The sequence below is a fragment of the Notolepis coatsorum genome, assembly GCF_963971535.1.
Source record: "Notolepis coatsorum genome assembly, chromosome: 1".
Lineage (NCBI taxonomy): Eukaryota > Metazoa > Chordata > Actinopteri > Aulopiformes > Paralepididae > Notolepis > Notolepis coatsorum.
The window spans coordinates 64045457-64067873 of NC_140165.1; the positions used below are offsets into that span (position 1 = coordinate 64045457).

Below are 22417 nucleotides of genomic sequence, written 5' to 3' on the forward strand. Positions count from 1 at the left end.
TTACTTAGGCCTTTAAATTCCCAAAGGAACATAGGCCATCAGCGAAGCTCCTCCATCCTATTCGGTCTTGTGCCCTCCGCTCCAGATCTTGCCAGGACAGCCCTTCTTTCTTCATCTCCTGTTCTGTGGTTCTTCTCCAGGTGGTTTTCGGTCTGCCTCTCTTTTTAGGTTTTAGGTTGGCTTTAATGTTTACCCCCAAGCAGCAGGGTTTCCGTTAGAAAAAATTGTTGCCGGTCTCCGTGACCTGCAAGATTTCAATCTACCGGACAAATGAGATTAATTCCGGTCATAGTTTATTGAGCTTTAAAACAATTGATAGGCAGGCTATATAAAGAATGTCATCCTCAAGGCATGTAGATTTATAATATTATTACTTAAAACTAGGCTACTTTTGCGTATACAGTCATTAATATATTCCAAATAAAATAAGTCCCTCGATACTCCGTGCTGCTGCTGACTTGAAATAAAATAGACCGCGTATGTGGGCAGTCGGTCCGACACTAAACAGCAGTCTGTTATAATCACATTTTTATGAGCTAACGAATTCCGTTATATTGGACATTTGTATTAATTATATCAAGCGAAGAACTGAGAAATTTGGCAGAGAGAGACGGCAACATTATCGTGGGTTTGCGTGATGTATATCTCCACCTCCCAACGACTTGGTGCTGGTCATAATGTCCGGTGAAAACAACTCCCTCCAAGCACAACTTGACCACCCGAACCGTACCAAAACAGGCCAAAATTAAATAGCCCATGCGACGAACGATTCATTACATTCGTTTCATCGTTGCTCCACCAAGCAGCCGGTCAAAGCTGTTGTCAGCGCGAGCCGGCCGCAGTTAGTTTGCAAGAAGCATCCAGCTGCAGACCCGCAGAGCAGCTTTCCAGGTCTGGGGACCGCACTGTGCCAGCAAAGCTGGTGGGTTCTGTGGGTCTGCAGCTGCATGCCTTCCGCAAATCCAGCAGCAAGCTCTCGCTGACACAGCGTCGTCATTACCAGACCGGCTGCTTTGCGAAGCAACGACAACAAACGCAATGATTGTTTCGTTCATCGCATAGGCCACCCAACTCCAGCCCATCCAAATACAATTCAAATAATCAAACTGTTCCCAGAGGGAACTATTTTCACCGGACACTATGACCGGAGAGATTAAATATGTCGGACTTCAACAGATTTTGCCGGTCAAATACCGGTAATTACCGGCTAACGGAAACGCTGCCAAGCAGACAGGTTTACAACATCAGAATGTGCAACAGGTACAAGAATGTGCAATGGACGAGAGCAGGTGCACTCCTTGTGCAGTACGGGGCGTCCAGGTGGGAGGTGTACCGGAGCGGTGGTCCTGGGCACAGAGAGAACAAGATTAGGACAAGGTATTTCAACAAGGATTGAGTAGCAAGGCTAGGGTTCGTTGTCGTACCTAGGAAGTTAAGTTAACACTGGGACGAGGGTAGAGCAGGATCCGTGGGCTAAAGTAGTAGTTCGCTGACGAGGGAATCCCTCACAGCCGTGTCAATTAGTGTCCCACTGGCAGCGTGGGAATCCTGGGGTCGGATGCTGCCCATATAAGGGTGTGAGAGGATGAGGGGTGAGGAAGGCAATAGCACCTTTAACATCTAGTGCAGGGGTGGCCAACCAGTCAGAGACTAAGAGCCACAAAAATTACTGTGGTACCACAAAGAGCCACACCATATACCAGCGTTTCTCAACCTTTTTTTTCAGTCACGGCACCCTTCATGTGTTTATAGGTCTCACCCTCTGGCCTCTGAAGTTGCTAATGTCTTTTTTATTTGGGCCTCACAGGGTTAAAAGTACCCTGTGAGACCCACGGTTGCAAAATTACAAAATCACTTTTAGCCATTTAAAAAAATAATGTTTATAGGGCGGTCAGGTGGCGTAGCGGAGATTGCGCTCGTCACCAACGCAGGAGATGCTGGGTTCGAGCCCAGCTCTCGGCGTTGCTACCAGCTTGGCTGGTCGTTCATACTAATACAATTGGCAGTATTAGGGGGTGGGAAGCTGGTGGGTGGGAATCTGGCGTTGTGGACAGCGACGCCTACAGGTCAGGTCTCGGCGATTGCTCAGCGGGGGCATGACTTGGTGGAGATAGCGTGCCCTCCCACGCGTTACACTTCACCAATGAGAGTCCTCGCTGCCAAGTGAAAAGACGTCACTGGCAGTCGCCACACGTATCGGAGGAAGTGCGCGGTCAGCTTCGGGACGCCCTTGTACCGACTCGTAGGAGAACATGCATACAGCAGCCAGGTAGGGGATGGGGGGAATAGGCACAGCGACTAAATTGGGACGGGGAGAAAAACTGAAAATTGGAGAAAGAGAAATAAAAAAATTTAAATTTAAAAAAATTATGTTTATTTAAAAAAAATTAAGCACATGTAGGCCTATAGTCAATTGGTCCTGTTGTTCAGCCTCACAATGCTATTTGATAGTAAATGTGTTATATGTCCCACCCTCTGGCCTCTGAAGTTGCTAATGTCTTTTTAATTTGGGCCTCACAGGGTTCCTCTTAAACGAGATATACAGTAAAAGTGTATATTTTCAGCATTACGTTTGTTTACCAATTATTTTAACTGTTATTAGTGAAATATAAGATTATAGAAATCTCAGGGCATTGAGTCGGAAACCGGCGCATATTGACAGGAGGAAGTGGCACAGCCAAAAGTGAGTGTAGTCTTTTGAAGGAAGAGACTCAGGGCTTTCGAATTTCGAAAAACTACCCTACCCAGCTCACACCAGCCCCTGTCAATCATCTGACTTCTGGATTTACTTTTTTATTTCTCTTATTTTTTGGGATTATCTCCCACAAACCTGAACGTTATTGCCATAAAACAGAATGCAGAATGTTAGTTTCTCTACCTTTCTGTGAACGTCTTGCAAAAAACGGTGTTGCAATACGATGAAAAATGGTGGAGAAATTTACATTATAAAAAAGATGGCAGAATTCAGTACTGTATCTACAAAACCTTCTGTTTAATAATCTTCCCTTTATTCATTTGCTTAGATTTTTCAGGTCTGGTCAATTTTAGCATGGTGTTATTCACAGTCAAAGATAAAAATTTAATTAAATAGAATTGATATTCTCCTTTGGTTCATTACAATTTACTCAAGCCTAGTAACAGACACACTATTTCTGACACTGATCTATTATGTCCCTAGATTCAGATCCCAAGAACATGCCAATGGATCATTTAAAAAAAATTGTAAATGTTTATTCTATGTCCTTATGGAATGAGTGACATAAAATTTTTTTTTTTTTTTTTTTTTTTTTTATGGGTGGAAGAGCCGCACATTGACGGGCAAAGAGCCGCATGCGGCTCGCGAGCTGCGGGTTGGCCACCCCTGATCTAGTGGCTGAATGTTATCTATAGCACCTTTAACATCTAGTGGCTGAATGTTATCTATAGCACCTTTAACATCTAGTGGCTGAATGTTATCTATATAGCACCTTTAACACTTTGAGTGCCAGCCACGAGAAGCTCGTTAGTTCATGCCATGCGTTGAGTGCCAAGAACGAGAAATCTCGTTATTTAATCGTTATTTTTTTTATTATCGATTTCCATTCATTTTTCATCAATCTAGCCTCACGTTACCAGTGGGGATCTGTCTGAGCTCGAACAGGGAAAATACCGCCCCCTATCGTCTCTCCGGATGGTGTTGCACCCATTGGATTGGACTGAATGAAATGGATGGAAAAAAAAGAGTCCGGAATCCACATTTTACTTGTCAGGCATGTAACCGGAGACGATCCCAGTCATTGCCCACCCTCAGAACAGCGTGGAATATGTGTTGCCAGTACCCAGCGTTGGATCAATAAACGCGATCGATATTTGGAATGGCGATCAGGAATTGGAATAATCGTTTTGGAGAACATCTGATCTGAGGTAAGGAATCTATTTTACCAGTCTTGGGATAATGAGAGCTCTTTTCACCTATATCTCAGCGTGTCCCATATGTGTGTGTGTGGCTGTGAGTGTGTGTGCTGATCAGGAAATAAGATAATCGATTTTTCAGCCCGCTTCTCTAGCGTGCATAAGTACATATACTATCGATAATCTAGCGTTTATTTGAATACGATTCATAAATAGGCCGGAAAATGACAACGTGTTTTGTGTATTACAGTAAAGCGCGATTCCTGCAGAATCTTTTTTTTTCTGGAAGTTTAAAAAAACTAGCGTTTTTCAAAATGGTATAAAACGGAAATGAACCCATTAAAAAAACAATCCGTTTTGACAATGTTGACTGCAAACAAGTCATTGATAAGCGACGGGCGTATTAGACACATAATTTAAGATATAGTTTATGCGTTCGCAAATGTGATCGCCCTCCCATTGACTACAGCGCTGGCACTCAAGCGCTATTTCTGGCGCCCCCTGCTGGCACTCAAAGTGTTAACATATAGTGGCTGAATGTTATCTATAGCACCTTTAACATCTAGTGGTTGCATGTTATCTATAGCATCTTTAACATCTAGTGGCTGAATGTTATCTATAGCACCTTTAACATCTAGTGGCTGAATGTTATCTATAGCACCTTTAACATCTAGTGGCTGAATGTTATCTATAGCACCGTTACCATCTAGTGGCTGAATGTTATCTATAGCACCTTTAACATCTAGTGGCTGAATGTTATCTATAGCACCTTTAATGTGACCCTTAGTGTTCCCAGCATGCAGTAGCTTGTCTGTCTAAAAAGGGAGGTATACATGCTCCAAATAGTACTGGAGTCACTCAAACATAATCAGATCTGGGTAAAACACAGAAAATAAGATTGTTGTTCCCTTAATAAAGACGATTCAAGCCATATTGTATTATTTGTGTAGTTGTCTAGCTTTACTACAGAACGCTTTCTCTGATTTTCTGACAGGCATGCGGCGGACACCCCTGTGAATAAGACGCCCCTGGGAGAGAAGGACCCAGAGAAGTCTGGAGCAGAGGAGGCGGTCCTTACCAACACACACACACTCCATACAGACACACACACCCCCCACACAGAGACACACACACCCTGCACAGAGAGACACACACCCTGTACAGAGACACACACACTCTATATAGACACCCCCCCCCCACACACAGAGACACACACACCCTGCACAGAGACACACACACTCCATACAGACACACACACACCCCACACAGAGACACACACACCCCGCACAGACACCGGAATCATCTAAGTGTAACACACACACACACACACACACACACGCTTAAAGGTGGGGTAGGCAATTTCTGAGAAGTCTTAAGTCTGCTACTAGCCTTCTTACTGTCTATGCTACTATGTCTCAAGTCAAGTCAAGTCAAGTCAAGAGTTTTAATTGTCACGGCATACAGGTATACAATGAAATGCGGGTGGTCTATGTCTATACTACTATATGTTACTATGTTTATACTATTATGCTACTATGTCTATACTACTATGTACTCAGAGTGTACACTCAAGTTTGACACTATTTAATGAACAATACCACGTACTCTTAGCTGCCAGAGATGTACAGTACGTATCCTGCTGACTTGTTGTACACAATTTGTAAGTCGCTTTGGATAAAAGCGTTCAGCTAAATGACTAAAGCTGCATTGGAGAATAACTTGGAGGTTGGAAATTCTGACTTCCTACTAGGAGAAAACGAATAAAGTGGTACATCAACTCAGAGTTCCTGGTGACAAACTCCGGTATGATTTCTCAACCCCCAGTTCAAGGCGCATCGTCATTTGACGTCATTTCAACATGGCCCACCCACATCGTATAAACGCTAATGTTGTTATTAGCTGTTTTAACCCCTTAATTAATTTGCTTAGATTGTTTGTACACTTGATCCCAAGAAGGTGCTGAATGAGCTCAGTGGCAATTTCTCACGTCTGGTCAATGTTAGCATGGTGTTATTCACCGTCAAAGATGAAAATTTTATTTTAAAAGATGATAATTTATGTAAACAAAAACACAGCTAAACTTTTTTTGCACATAGCACTGGTGCTACAGAGGTTGATAGTTTTGTAGCACTGGCCAAAATCTTGTAGCATAAGTATAAAACGTGTTATATTTGTAACAGTCACAAATGTGCCTATTGTATTTGTGTTATTTAGTTGCAGTGCCATGTTTGGCTGTCATTTTCATGCTGACAAGTTGACGTCACACAGCCAGACACGTTACGTGTAAGGAATTATGGGATTTGGTGTTGGGTGTATGGACTCTACTAGGGGTGGGAATCACCAGTTTCATCACGATACGATCTAGATTCTTTGGACAACGATACGATATTTGCCGATATCTGCCACGATACGATACAATGCAGGTGCCTGCAATCGATATGAGATGATGATATAAGCCCATTTAACACAATCAGTAACATTTAGATCAACTCAAAAGGTAACAAATATAATTTGGAAAAAATGTTTTTAGCTCTTCCAGACATTTAAATGAAAAACTATTTATTGTTTTTAATACAAATAGACCTCCTGTTCACTATAAAGTGCCACGTTTTGATATATTGAGCTTTAAACTTTAAGTAATTTTTTTTTGGAACACGCAACCTAAAACCCCTTCCTCTCCCAAACCGTTCCTGCAATTGTTTTATGTTGCATGATGATCATGCATACATTTATTATGTATTGTATTTTTTATGTTTAAATATCAACATCATCTGTCTACCCTCAGTACATTTACTATCAATATAATATACTCGTCTGACTTCATCATATCTTTTCAAACGCACACACACAGAAGGGAGAATGCCCCTGCTAATGGGATGTTAATTCCGGTCTTAAACACGACATGGTCATAAAGGAATGGCGAGGATTGCAAAGCATGTTATATGCATTTGACCCGTTGCGGAATAAAACAGCAGGGATTTGTTTTGGGTCGCAGAATAAGATGATTAACCCTTTCCCCGCCAAAAACGTTGTACAACGGGTTTCAAGTTCATGCGAATTCTGCCAATAACGGCGTACGACGTGATTCTGATCATAATTTCATATTTTCGCCATGGTATTCATATTTCACTCACGGAGCCTTGTCAGATGCTGCGGGACTCAGCACAACTCTGCAACGCTTCAATACTGCCACCTGGTGGCTGATCGGCGAGTTGCCAAACCGGAAATGCCCGTTGCAGCTCGGTCCGTCCCCTAATTCCGTCCGGCCACTCGTTTATCGTCGCGGGACTCAATACACACACTGTGGATATGGATATTTGCCATAACTCAATAATCTACATGATTTGGGCGTGTATTAGTAATATACAAACCGGAAATGGATCGCCTAGATCCCCACCACATAACTGGGATCTGTTTGCTCCACTCTCATTGCCCAACGGTACGAGGAGACTGACGTGAGTTTCAGCGTTTTTGTTTATCATTTTCGATACAAACTGCTCTGAACAATATATCACCCATACTACATGAAGCATCTAACGACTATCACGGAATTATAAACGACCCCCCCCCCCCCCCCTACGTTCACCCGCGCATGATCAGTCATAACCCTTAGGACCATGTACAGTTGACATTTTTAATATAGCGTCGATCGGTATCAAACTGCATTTGATGATCTAATATATGCATTTGTGCCTATATCTCACGTTCTGGGAAATACTGCAGAAAACGATAAAAACATATTTATACTCTAGACGGTATTTTCGTATGAATGTGTGAATGAAAAAGTAAAACGTTCCTACATCCTGAACGATAGGTAATCGATGTTGAATGGGCCATAGTAATGTCAATTTAGCAATACAATTTAAAAAGTTATAGCCCTGCAAAGAAGGTGAACATCTCCATAGACTTACAGTACTGGCAGAGATCAAACCGATGGATATAAGCGTGTGGCAGAGAATGGGTTAAAAAAGAAAAAAAATCCAAAGATTTTATTTTTTTTATGCAGTCAGGCCACTGAACTTAGAAGCAGGCCAGGCCAGTGTTTCTAGTTGCAGCAGCCCAATATTTAGATAACCTAGGTGGGGAACAACCAGGAGATCACTGAAACTCACACAAGTTGGAGAACTATCTCTCTCTCTCTCTTGCTCTCACACACACACAAAGGGAGCCGCATGTGATTGGTGGAGGCGGGACCCTTACAAAAAACTGTTGTTGCTAATCATTGACACATGCTAGCCTGTAATAATCCCCCCCAGAAAAATCTATTTTGCATTTGATATATTGCAAATATATGCCATCACACACACTGGCATTTAAAGGGTTAGAATTATAAAATGAATGTGGTGTTATGATCAGGGCTGAAGTTGAATAAAATATTGTATTTTTTTTCAATCTGACATTACAAAAAAACTGAAAATCCATCAAAATCAGTGTTGTTGCTAATCATACATATGCTAGCCTGTTTTTTAACAATAATTTGTGATCCCATCACAAACACTGGCATATAAAGGGTACAAATATAAGAATTCCTCCACCAGAATGCAGGAAATGAAGTCTTTGTAACAAAGAATTTCCTGGTGGGGGACTTAAAAAGTGGCCTGACTGGGGCTATATTTTGCACTATATTTCCTGGCCTGAATGATTTCCCCAGTCCGGCCCTGGTTAAAAGCCTCCAATGCTTATTAGTGTTTGTGCGTTTGAACGTTTGCATGTTTCAACCATACATTTCCATTAAATTATTATTATTATTATTATTATTATTTTATTTATAATTTAAATTTTTTTTAACCTCCTATAATATTGGGGGTCGCGGCTCTGACACCGTTATTTGGGGGCCTGAAAAGTTTGGGAACCCCTGGGTTAAGCTACCGTTCAACGCAGTTTCTATATCTATCTCACCGTGTCTGTGTAAAATCTTGTACACGTTCTTTCTGAACGGACATGAGATGCATATAACATTGTTTAGAAACCTTTTTGCGAACTTTAGAAGGTGTTTTTGTCCATTTTCATCCTGTTCTGATGTAACGTTAATCTGTGGATGTCATATTTGTTGTCACCCGACGGCCGTATCCTCGCAACAAAGAGCTGCTATTGGTCGAGTGCAAGATATGCGACCGAACTCACACCAATTACGTCAAATAAAACTCTGTGGTGACCAAGTATCCGTTTGCGAGGAAAGATCTAGTCCCGATTTTAAGATTATGATTGCGCAAAATGGGCAGGATTGTCTTTTTATTCCTAAATCTACACCAATATATCTTTCACCCAGAGTGAAAATTGAGTAGTCCGCCGAGGTGGGAACGTGATGAAACGATACAGCCTTCACCTTACGGCCTATGATAGACAGCTCACTCGTTCCAATCATTTGACTTGGTCGTTCGTTTGATTGGATGTCGTCGTTTTAGCTCCTACCTCTCACCAGAATGACTGATTGTTTTCATTTCAGTGTCAAACATCTTATTTATTTGAGTACTATTGATTACTGTTGAGATATAATAAGAAATGTTGCCTGAAACCTGCGGCTGCCAATTGATCCTTTAATGTTTTTGTACAGATATTATACAGTATGTTTGTTGGATGTTGAATCAGTGCTCTGCGTACGAAAGTAGTCCCATCATCAGTAATAATCAAGCATCGTTCTTCATCAGTAATTATCAAGCATCGTTCTTCATCAGTAATTATCAAGCATCGTTCTTCATCAGTAATCATCAAGCATCGTTCTTCATCAGTAATCAAGCATCGTTCTTCATCAGTAATCATCAAGCATTGTTCTTCATCAGTAATCATCAATAATAATAATAATAATAATTTAGGACCTGCTCCGAGGTCATCATTTGGCACACATGCGAACCATGCATACAATGCGTATCTGCGATTAACCCATCCCGTCGTCCTTCCCCCCCAAGGGCAGCCGGGAGCAGACAGGCGCCACGTGAGCCGCGCCAGGGGACCAATCCAAGTGCTCCTGTCCGTCTTCGTCAAGGACGCCACAGCGTTAGCGATCTTGTTGTTGTGCATGTTTTTCCATTGGGTTTATCTTATCGGGGGGGGAAACCCTTGCGAGCACGGGGAGAACATGCAAACTCCACACAGAAAGGCCTGGGAGATACCCCACCTGGGTAACTGGCATCATGGAAACCTGGTCCCCAAGCGGGATTCGAACCCTGGACCTTCTTGCTGTGAGGCGACAGTGTTAACCACTACACCACCGTGCCGCTATCAAGCATCGTTCTTCATCAGTAATCAAGCATCGTTCTTATTCAGTAATTATCAAGCATCGTTCTTCATCAGTAATCAAGCATCGTTCTTATTCAGTAATTATCAAGCATCGTTCTTCATCAGTAATCATCAAGCATCTTTCTTCTCACATGACAGTTTGAAAGCTGGTGATGAATGAGAGCAGTGGGACAGACGTGTCTCCTGAAAGAACTGATCCTTGAAAATTAATGTTGGGATTCTTGATTCTATGACCTATTTCTAATATTGATAAAGGCAGATCTTGACATTGATTATTGATGACTGAATAATCCATTATCTGAATTGATTACCACCATGGACTGAAGCTTCGAAGCGTGTTCACTCCAGCCCTAATCTAAACCACACCTATTCGCGGTTGAACGACGACTCATACGTTACACCTGTTTGATTCATATCCAGAGATGAAGAGGACGTACAGGGTCTGTTTATGTCCACGGACTGTGTCGACGAGAAACACCGTCGGCAGCTCATCTGTTAGTGCAGGTTAACAAAGTTACTGTCTAAACCGCGCAGTGGGTCATTATGTGTGTGTGTGTGTGTGTGTGTGTGTTGGGTTTGTACATGCAGTGTACACCTTGTCCACCCGCCCGTGACAAGGTTGAACCCACAGAAGTCGTGTAAACTCGTGTGAACTCACTAACCTGATTGATTGATTGATTGATTGAAAACTTTAATTAACAGATTGCAGAATGGGTACAGTACAGTTCAATACACACAATTGTTAAGGGGATGCAGACCAGAGAAAGACTTTCATCTTGTTTACATCAGGGTCCCCCATTTTCAATTCATGACATTTATGACATACACAATATACAGATATACAGCTATAGAAATCTAATCTAATCATCTAATCTAAACTAATCATGACATTTATGACATACAGATATGCAGTACTGTTACATTTGTGACATACAAGATATGCAAATATACAGTACTGTTAAACAGAGATCCTAACAGTAAATATATACATACGAGGGGGAGGGAACTGTACATTAGGAGGGGGTGGGAGGGTGGTTCTGTCATAATCACGGCGAGAGCCTTCACTCATCCTCCCCCCACATTCACCACGGCAGCCCCACACCTTCTTCACTCCTCCTCATCCTCTCCCACATTCACAACGGAAGCCTCACACCCATATATGGGCAGCACCCCTTCACACACTGTCAAGCTCCTCACTCAACATGGCTGTGCCTCATCCCCTGATTCACACGCTGTCAGGCACCTCACTCGACACAGCTGTACCTCATCCCCTGATCAGCAAGACACTACATCTACCGGCAGATTCTGACCAGACCTCGTTGTGGTGTTATTCTAGTTACCTAGGTACAACGACTCAGCCTGAAGCCCTGCTAACCTGCTCTTGTGATTATTCCTTGCTCTAATCTTGTTTCTCTTATGCCCAGGACCTCCGCTCCAGTGCACCTCCCTGCCTGGACATCTCGTGCTGCACAAGGAGTGCTCCTGCTCTCTCTCGACACAGACCTGTGTCTTCTGCCCACAGCTGCACTGGAAGTGCACCTGTCCTCACCCCCCAAGAACATTCTAACCCCTGTCTGTTGCACATTCCTGCCTGTTCAACTGTCTGCTTGGGGAATACTATTAAAACACCCTAAAACGCTCCATTCTCTCTTCTCCTGTGTTCAGCTATTGGGCTCTGCCTAAACCCATTCTCACAGGTTCGCTACCTGAACTGGATCCTTCCCAGTTGACTGGGTGAATCTGGTTGAATCTGGTGGTAGTAAATGTCATGGTAACGCAGGAGGGGAGGGTCTGCAGTTCCAGGCTTGGCTGGAGGTCGAGTGTAAAGGGCGGTGTAGATTCACAGCTGTTTGTACTTGTGTCTTTAATCAGACAAGACAGACCAGGGCCCTCATTTATCAACGTGGCGTACGCACAGATATGTGCGTAACCCGTGCGTACGATCATTTCTAAGCAAAGTGTGGGATTTATCAATTTGAACTTGTGCTTGACTTTGTGCGTATATTTAAGCACAGGTCGGACCATGCGTAGCTGGCGCCCGTTGGTAGAATATATTATTACAACAAGGAAATAAGCTTCTGTGCATTAGTTTCAACACTGGCATGTTCTGTATGAACCGTAATTCATTATAGTTCATTGTAAAATAGCAACAGTAGTGTAATTATGGTCAAAACCCTATAAATAGCATTTGGAATAATAGGTCTTTATCTCCGAATGAATGCAGCATGGTTTATATAGCGTTATCGGAATATACGGGGTGTACTGACTGACTGCGCTCCGCGTAACTCAACTTGTTATTATTTTGCGCACAGACCGCAGAAACACGGGAACGTTTTGATTATATTTAAAAGGCTTTACGTTAAACGAAACAAGTGGAATTTCGAAGCTGTAAGCAGAATACAAGTCATATGAACACCCACGATATAGTGTTCTTCCCCTTCCTACTGTATAAGAAAGAATAGAAAACGCATTGCAATGAGACCAGGGTGTATGTGTATTACAAAACCCTTGCAATAATGTGTCTTAAATGAATGAGAAGCATGCATACTCTGGACACTGAGCATATATCGTGTGGGTGATATGACTTGTATTATGCTTACAGAATTCCATGTATTTAGTTTTACAATGTCAAAGCCTTTTAATATAAATCAAAACATTTCCGTATTTCTGCAATCTATGCGCAAATTTAATAAGGAGTTGAGGTAGATACACACTCAGAACGTATTACATGCTGGTATGCTGATAGACTCAGAGTAAACTATTATATGAATATGATATGATATAAGGTATACACTGGTCCGTCGCATACACTGGTATGTGCAAGTTACTGTTGCATAATGAAGGCTATGGCTGCTATTATATGTAATTCATATAGGCTACCTAATAGTATATGATTTTTAGAGGAATCTATTTTGTTGTCGGTATTATTAGGCTAATACCGACAACAACAGGGGGGGACCCTGATGTAAACAAGACAAACGTCTTTCTCTGGTCTGCATCCCCTTAACAATTGTGTGTATTGAGCCGTACTGTATTGTACCCATTCTGCAATCTGTTAAATAAAGTTTTCATTCATTCATTCATTCAAAATAGATGCCTCTAAAAATCATATTATAGCCAATCGAACACAACTAATAAAGGCATTCATATTACAGCACGGTTATAATGACACACATGATGAATTGAAAATGGGGGACCCTGATGTAAACAAGACGAAAGTCTTTCTCTGGTCTGCATCCCCCTAATAATTGTATGTATTGAGCTGTACTGTAGGCTACTGTACCCATTCTGCAATCTGTTAATAAACTTTTCAATCAATCAATCAAACCACCAATGCCGTGGTCAATGAACGGTCTTTATTAGTATTTTGAGCTGTCCAGGCAGAATTGCAGCAATGGTCTTAGGGAGCCGTTGATATCTGACAAGTCAGCCTTTTATTTATCCCATAACACGCGTTGTGTCTTCTTGGTTCGGCAGCGCCTCAGTGAACAATCTCCCGTGAAGTTTCTCAGAGTTCCGCTCGGGTCAGTCCATTATTTCACATCCCATGGGGGGTGTTTCATCACTTTCATGACCAAGTTCAAGTTTCAAGTTTCTTTAATAGTTGTCATACAGAAGTACAGAATACTTTTATACAAAATGCTTCTTACTGTTACGCTCCAGAGACTGTGCAAGACAAGATAAGTATGAAATAAAATAACATAGTATAGCATGTAAATTAGAAGTAAAAAAAAAAAATGAGGTCACAGTGTTCAGTATAGACATATGTACAATGTTCGATGCGGAATAGACGTAACTGAGTTACCATATAATATACAATACTATGCAGTGTACTAATATACAATACTATATAGTGCAAGGCAGAAATGGGATGAGGTGCAATTTAGGTACAATTTACAGTAGGTGTACGAGTTGTAGTGCAAATCCTTTATCAATAAATATAAAGTGTGTTTGTGTGATCTAAAGTGTGGAGAGTGGGTGCTGCAGTGTGTTGTTTGTTTAAGTGAGTGTGTGGGTGTGTGCTGTGTGCATTTGATGGTTGTTGCATAGTGTTTATTGTTAGTTTAGCAGCCTGATGGCCTGGGGATAGAAGCTTCTTCTGAGTCTTTCTGTGCTCGCCTTAAGACTCCGGTATCGCTTGCCTGACCGCAGCAGTTCAAAGAGGCAGTTGTTCGGGTGGCTCGAGTCCTTAATAATTCTCTTAGCCTTCCCCCTGCACCGCTTGTTGTAAATGTTCTGGAGGGTGGGAAGCCCCCCTCCAATTGTGCGTTCGGCTGAACGTGTCACTCTTTGTAGTCTGCTACGGTCTTGTGCAGTGCTATTCCCAAACCAGGAGGTGATGTTGCCAGTCAGGATGCTCTCTATTGTACATGAGTAGAAGTTCCTAAGGATCTTCTGACTGACTTGGAACTAGGGCTTGGCGATATGGCCTAAATATGATATCACGATATTTTCTGACCTTTCGGCGATACACGATACGCATCACGATGTTTTTCTTTTTTCCCCCAAACAATTCATTATGAGGCTTACCAAGACAGTATTTGAGTTTGCAAGCTAACATTAAAGACAAAATAAAATACCCATGCATTTAGCATTTTTATATTATATATTAGATTTAGATTATTGGATTATTAGATTATATATTGCATATATTTAGCAATGAGATATTATATGATTTAGATATGAAATATGATGAATTGAAAATGGGGGACCCTGATGTAAACAAGACGAAAGTCTTTCTCTGGTCTGCATCCTCCAGTCCACTGTTGACTGTTGTTGTATTGAGCTGTACTGTATTGTACCCATGCTGCAATCTGTTAATAACGTTTTCATTCATTCAGACGGCAAACAGAATCATTTTGATTGACAGTCTTAAGGGGCGTGTTTAAAGCGGCCATTTTGTTTCCTTAAGTGCCCCATTAAAGGCTGCTTCCTGCTTAAAGACAGCACTTGTGTACTGAGTGTGCTATCAAAGGCCTGTCACTGCTTAAAAGCAGAACCTCAGCCTCTCCTGGAATCACTCTGTACTACATTCTGTTGTGGAAGGACATCACATTCACTGAGAGACTTACACTGCATCAGGGTAAGACATTTTAAGTAATTTAGTAATATCTTTAAACTGAGACTTGATTTCTGACCTGACCAGCTGACTTGATTAAGGGGCGTGTTTAAAGCGGCCATTTTGTTTCCTTAAGTGACCCATTAAAGGCTGCTTCCTGCTTAAAGACAGCACTTGTGTACTGAGTGTGCTATCAAAGGCCTGTCACTGCTTAAAAGCAGAACCTCAGCCTCTCCTGGAATCACTCTGTACTACATTCTGTTGTGGAAGGACATCACATTCACTGAGAGACTTACACTGCATCAGGGTAAGACATTTTAAGTAATTTAGTAATATCTTTAAACTGAGACTTGATTTCTGACCTGACCAGCTGACTTGATTAAGGGGCGTGTTTAAAGCGGCCATTTTGTTTCCTTAAGTGACCCATTAAGGGCCAGGTGTTAGACAACACTAATTAGTGATAGGGATTTAAAGGCTTGCTGGCTTAGCGTCAGCGAAGCGGCAAGAAACGAAGAGGGACAAAGAGGAGTTTTCCTGGAGTTATACACCGAGGAATCCAGGGATCCACCTAGTGCTAAGTACACCATAATCCTATCTTACACTCCACTCTAAAAAACCTCCCTTTCCCTCCCACTCTGCTACTTCTCTACTTCCTCCCTGCCACCCTTGACACCACAATGTGTCTCATACCTATATCCACAATCTGCTCATCCAGAACCGATTCAACCCACCCACGGCAGTTTGCTAGCAACCCGGCTAATCTCTCCTACCCTCCTACAGCCACTAATACACCTGTCACAGTACGGGGAGGCTTATGGAACTGTCAATCAGCAGTCAAGAAAGCTGACTTCATTACTGCCTACGCCCATAGTCAAAATCTGCAGCTCCTGGCTCTAACTGAGACCTGGATAACCCCCAATAACTCATCAACACCGGCAGCATTATCTACAAACTATAACTTCACTCACACACCTCGACCTTCCAGACGGGGTGGAGGCACTGGCCTCATGACATCTCCTTCATGGGCTACAAACGTAACACCACTCCCAGAACTGTCACTCTCCTCTTTCGAATATCATGCAGTATCTGTCTCTCATCCTTTCAATCTCACCATTGTTACACTCTACCGCCCTCCAGGTCCGCTCGATCACTTCACAGATGAGCTGGACATGCTTCTAAGCTCCTTACCGGAAGATGGTACCCCTCTCCTTCTATTGGGCGACTTCAACCTGCCTGACTCATCTCAGTCAGTCATAGTAGTCTCCCTCCTACAATCGTTTGACCTGACTCCCACTGCCATGCCTCCCACCCACAAAGCAGGCAACTCCTTGGATCTCATATTTTCCCGTAACTCCAGCATCATTAACACCACGGTAACTCCCCTACATGTATCTGACCATTCCTTCATATCCTTCTCACTAACTCATGCTTAACCGAAAGGTCTTCACCCCAACTCAAACCGTCTCACTCAGACGCAACCTGGCCTCCCTATCCCCCTCCACCCTCTCCTCTGACATACTATCCGCTCTACCTTTGAGTGACACCTTCTCTGCTCTCTCCGCAGAGATGGCAACCTCCACCCTCCTCTCAGCCCTTACAACCTCCTTCGACAAGCTCTGTCCCCTCGTTGAGAAACCTGCCCGCCGTTCCCCACCCAGTCCATGGCTGACAGATCCAGTGAGAGAACAAAGACAGGTCCTGAGAGCAGCTGAAAGGAAGTATAGAAAGTCACGCCTCACTGCTGACATCGACACATATCACAACCTCTTGTTAACATTCTCCAAAACCATTACTAATGCCAAAGCTTCTTTCTTTCACCATAGGATCGAGGCCTCTGCCAAGAATCTACGCAAACTGCATGCTACCATGTCCTCCCTCCTCACACCCCCCCCTCCCTCATCTTTCTCTGCCGAAGACTTTGCGATCTTCTTTGAGGAAAAAGTGGAGAACATCCGCAGCTCCTTCTCCAAACCCCCACCCATTCCAAATGCTGAATCGAGAACCTCATCCTTCACTCTGTCATCTTTCTCTCCCATTACAGAAGCCGAGACCCTGACACTGGTAACGTCGAACCGTCCGACTACATGCCAGCTGGACCGGCTACCCTCCCCACTCCTCCAGACCATAGCACCAGACATCCTCCCATTCCTAACTGCAACCATCAACTCCTCACTCAACTCGGGGGTGGTCCCCACCTCCCTAAAACAAGCCAGAGTCACGCCCTTCATAAAAAAAAACATCCCTGAACCCTACCGTCATAGGCAACTACTGTCCTGTCTCTCTTCTCTCCTTCCTTTCTAAAACACTTGAACGTGCTGTATCCAGCCAACTTACTGCTTATCTCTTACAGAATGACCTCCTAGACCCTAATCAGTCAGGCTTCAGGACTGGTCACTCCACAGAGACAGCCCTCATTGCGGTCACAGAGGCACTTCACTTAGCAAAAGCGAAAGGCCTCTCCTCCGTTCTGATTCTCCTAGATCTATCTGCAGCCTTCGACACAGTCAACCACCAGATACTCCTCGCGGCCCTCGCAGGAATGGGAGTGGCTGGCTCTGCGCTGACATGGCTGTCATCATACCTCAATGACCGCTCCTACCAAGTGTCATGGAGAGGGACCCTGTCAGCCACCCGCCCCCTGCGGACGGGTGTCCCCCAGGGCTCGGTTTTAGGACCCCTTCTCTTCTCTCTCTACACTAAATCACTGGGTAACATTATCACGTCTCATGGCTTCTCCTACCATTGTTATGCCGACGATACTCAACTCTTCCTCTCCTTCCCTCCCTCAGATATCCACGTCTCTGAGCGGATCTCGGCCTGTCTGTCCGACATCTCCGCCTGGATGACGACCAACCACCTCAAACTGAACCTAAGCAAAACAGAATTGCTCCACCTGCCGGCCAAATCCTCCGCCCTGACCGACCTTTCCATCACAGTCGAGAATGCAGCTGTGACCGCGTCCCCGACCGCCAAGAACCTTGGTGTTGTCCTCGACGACCAGTTGAACTTCTCTGCTCACATCGCAGCGACAACCAGAACCTGCCGATTCCTCCTGAGCAACGTCAGAAGGATCCGCCCCTTCCTGACAAAAGAAGCCACCCAACTCCTCGTCCAATCAACAGTCATCTCCCGCCTCGACTACTGCAACGCACTGCTCGCTGGCCTCCCGGCCACTGCCACTAAGCCTCTTCAACTCATTCAGAACGCAGCGGCCCGCCTGATCTCAAACCTACCGAAGTCGGCCCATGTCACCCCACTTCTTAGGGACCTGCACTGGCTCCCCATTGCTGCACGAATCCGCTTCAAGGCCCTCGACCTAGCATACCGTGCGGCAAAGGGAACCGCTCCCGCCTACCTCCGGTCAATGGTCTCTAACTACACACCCTCAAGACCCCTACGCTCTGCATCTTCTGGCCGCCTCAGACCTACTCCTATCCAAGCTCCGGGAGGGTCATCAAAGAGAAGTCGCCTATTCTCAGTCCTTGCCCCACAATGGTGGAATGAACTACCCACCCCAGTTAGGACAGCCGAAACACGTCCAATCTTTCGCCGTCGACTAAAGACGCACTTCTTCAACCATTATCTGAAAAAAAAAAAAAAAAAAAAAACTAACTAACCTTACTCTCATGCACTTGTCCTAATAAACTAACCTACACTGTAGCACTCAACACTTTGATGAACATTGTTGCTCAGCTGATAGAGTTGTGCCCTTCCTGATGGCTTGTCGTACAGAACATGTAAGTCGCTTTGGATAAAAGCGTCAGCTAAATGACTAAATGTAAATGTAAATGTAACCATAACCTAACAAGGAAAACGTCAAAATAGAACCTACAAAATGATAACATGTTGACTAGGAGATCTGTGGCCACCACCAGCGTCCATCAGCAAGGTCCTCTGTGTCTCCAGTTACAATGTCCACTCTTCAGTTGTGTGATGGCTGAGATGTGTGTCCTGCATGGTGTTTACTGTTCTTCTCTTCTACTGGATACAGAGAAACACTACAAGACAAGTCCCATCCATAGGTCCCATCACATGCTTGAGTTGTGTTGAAAATGGAATCCAATTATGAGTGCTACAGTGACACCTAGTGGAGTGGATATGTTATAGCAAGGCTTGTAGGTTTACACTGTAAATGTACAGTGGTTCTCTAGTCGCATCATGTCAAGAACCACCATGTTGTGCATAGTGATAGGATTTTATACCAGGGACCATCTGAGAAGACTGTAGTTAGATGTGATTCTGTCCAGAATGAGCCCATAACTGTCTGTACTGTAGGGCAGATAACAGCGTGAGTGAATCCTATACGATCTTAATTGTCATTCATTGGGATTCTAGTGAATGAAATTAACGTGGTCAGATAATGTGGATGTAACATGGTCAGATAAGGTCCTTTTGTTGTTGGCAACAACAACTCATGTGCCAACAATTCCTCTTAAAATACTCTTATAATTCATCATGTTAAAACAAGTCACAGTACTGTTAGTTTTGGTTTGATTGATTGATTGAAAACTTTATTAACAGATTGCAGAATGGGTACAATACAGTACAGCTCAATACACACAATTGTTAAGGGGATGCAGACCAGAGAAAGACTTTCGTCTTGTTTACATCAGGGTCCCCCATTTTCAATTCATCAGGACATATATGACATACACGACATACAGATAGACAGTACTGCTACATCTATACATTTATGACATACCAGATTTGCAAATACAGTACTGTTTGTGATGAAAAAGTGTCCAGAAAAGGGAGTATATACATTTGACGTAAAAACTGTACATTGGAGGAGGTTGGGTGGGTAGGAGGGGTTGGGGGGGGGGGGGAACACTGTACAAACAAGCAAAACTGTACATTGGAATATTGACAACCATACTAGGTAATTTACTGTACATTGGAGGGGGTTGGGGGGGAGAAACACTGTACAAACAAGCAAAACTGTACATTGGAATATTGACAACCATACTAGGTAAATTACTGTACATTGGAGGGGGTTGGGTTAGGACATTTACAGGGGCCAGTTTCGAATTGCAGTCTCCCGTAGGTGTTCTTTGAGTGTGGTTTTGAAAGTGGGTAGTGATTCACATTCCTTTACAGCTTTAGGTAGGGCGTTCCACATTGATGTGGCATAATTGCGAAACGTGTTTAGTCCCTTGTTTGAGCCGAATCTGGGTTTAACATGATTTGTGGAGCTCCCTCTGGCGTTGTGATCGTGGTATTCACTGACCTTTGGGAAGTATTTTGATATGTACATGGGTACCTTGGTCGTGTAGTGGTCAGTATAATTCATCATGTTAAAACAAGTCACAGTGCTGTTTGTTTTGGTCAGTATAATTCATCATGTTAAAACAAGTCACAGTGCTGTTTGTTTTGGTCAGTATAATTCATCATGTTAAAACAAGTGACAGAGCTGTACTGTTTGTTTTGGTCAGTATAATTCATCATGTTAAAACAAGTCACGGTGCTGTTTGTTTTGGTCAGTATAATTCATCATGTTAAAACAAGTCACAGAGCTGTACTGTTTGTTTTGGTCAGTATAATTCATCATGTTAAAACAAGTCACAGAGCTGTACTGTTTGTTTTGGTCAGTATAATTTTATATTGTATAAATATATTATATAAATAATATAATTATAAATATATAATTCAGTATAATTCATCTTTTTGCAAAACTGCTAGTGAAGGGCTACATCTGTTCCTCCCTCCCCAACACACTGGACCCCCTGCAATTTGCATACCGCCCCAACAGGTCCACGGAGGACGCCATAGCCCATGTGCTGCACACGGCAGCATCACACCTGGACAAGAGGCAGGGGAACTATGTGAGAATGCTATTTATTGACTACATTTACATTTACACTTACATTTAGTCATTTAGCTGACGCTTTTATCCAAAGCAACTTACAAGTTCTGTACGACAGGTCATCAGGAAGGGTACAACTCTATCAGCTGAGTAACAATGTTCATCAAAGTGTTGCATGTTACAGTGTAGGTTAGTTTATTAGGACAGCTCAGCATTCAACACCATAGTCCCCTCCAAGCTTGTTGTCAAGCTCAGAGACCTGGGCTTGAACTACAACCTCTGCCAGTGGGTCTTGGACTTCCTGACAGGAAGACCCCAGGTGGTGAGAGCAGGACACTGCACCTCCTCATCCATTACTCTCAACACAGGTACCCCCCAGGGCTGTGTTCTGAGCCCCCTCCTCTACTTTACATGCATGAGTGTGGCAAAGCACAACAGCAACACAATCGTCAAGTTTGCTGATGACACCGCTGTGGTGGGCCTGATCTCTGCAAACGATGAGAGGGTCTACTGTTAGGGAAATTAACCTGATCAATGAATGTAGACAATCAGGTGAACTCAGTTGATAAGGTTTATTAGCTTACATGGAACCCAGGAGAATTGGCGTGGAGAGACCCGGAGAGACCCCTGGCCGGGGGGGTCCCTAAACCGGCTCTTCTCACAAGGGAAAACGATGGTCTATAGGTCTGGGAGTGGGTGTGTCCAGGTGGGAGACAATTGGATTGGATGGGGGGTCTGAGTTAGGGGATGGAGAGGGTAGGCTTCGCCCAGGTCGGGTTGGAGGGTGGTTCTATGAGGGGGGAGGGGTTGTATTTAGGAGAAGGAGGAGGGGGGGAATGTGGGTTTCAGGTGAGGGGGACGAGGTAAGGAAGGGGGGTTTGATTGATTGATTGAAAAGTTTATTAACAGATTGCAGAATGGGTACAGTACAGTACAGCTCAATACATACAATTGTTAAGGGGATGCAGACCAGAGAAAGACTTTCGTCTTGTTTACATCAGGGTCCCCCATTTTCAATTCATCATATGACACACACGACATACAGATAGACAGTATTGCTACATCTATACATTTATGACATACCAGATTTGCAAATACAGTACTGTTTGTGATACAAAAAAAATCCAGAAAAAGACTGTATATACATTTGACATAGAAACTTTACATTGGATGAGGTTGGGTAGGTGGGTGGGGTTGGGTGGGGCTGTACATTGGAGGTGGGGGGGGGCTTGGGTAGGGGGACACACACTGTACATTGGAATACTGACATACATTTGACATAGAAACTGTACATTGGAGGAGGTTGGGTAGGTGGGGTGCGGTTGGGTGGGGCTGTACATTGGAGGTGGGGGGGGGGGTTGGGTAGGGGGGGGGGCACTGTACATTGGAATACTGACAAGGCCATACTTGGTCTTTACTGTACAACT

General features: G+C 43.5%; 1 protein-coding gene across 1 annotated transcript in view; it reads left to right on the plus strand.

Moving 5' to 3' along the window:
- LOC311235719 (solute carrier family 22 member 13) overlaps positions 1-5593 on the plus strand; it is a 122832-nt gene extending 117239 nt beyond the window's left edge. Inside the window, exon 10 of the mRNA XM_084323185.1 lies at positions 4886-5593. Coding sequence (XP_084179311.1) covers positions 4886-5198 — 313 coding nt within the window. The 3' untranslated portion in view covers positions 5199-5593. The remainder of the gene's footprint in view (positions 1-4885) is intronic.
- The last annotated feature ends 16824 nt before the right edge of the window (positions 5594-22417 follow it).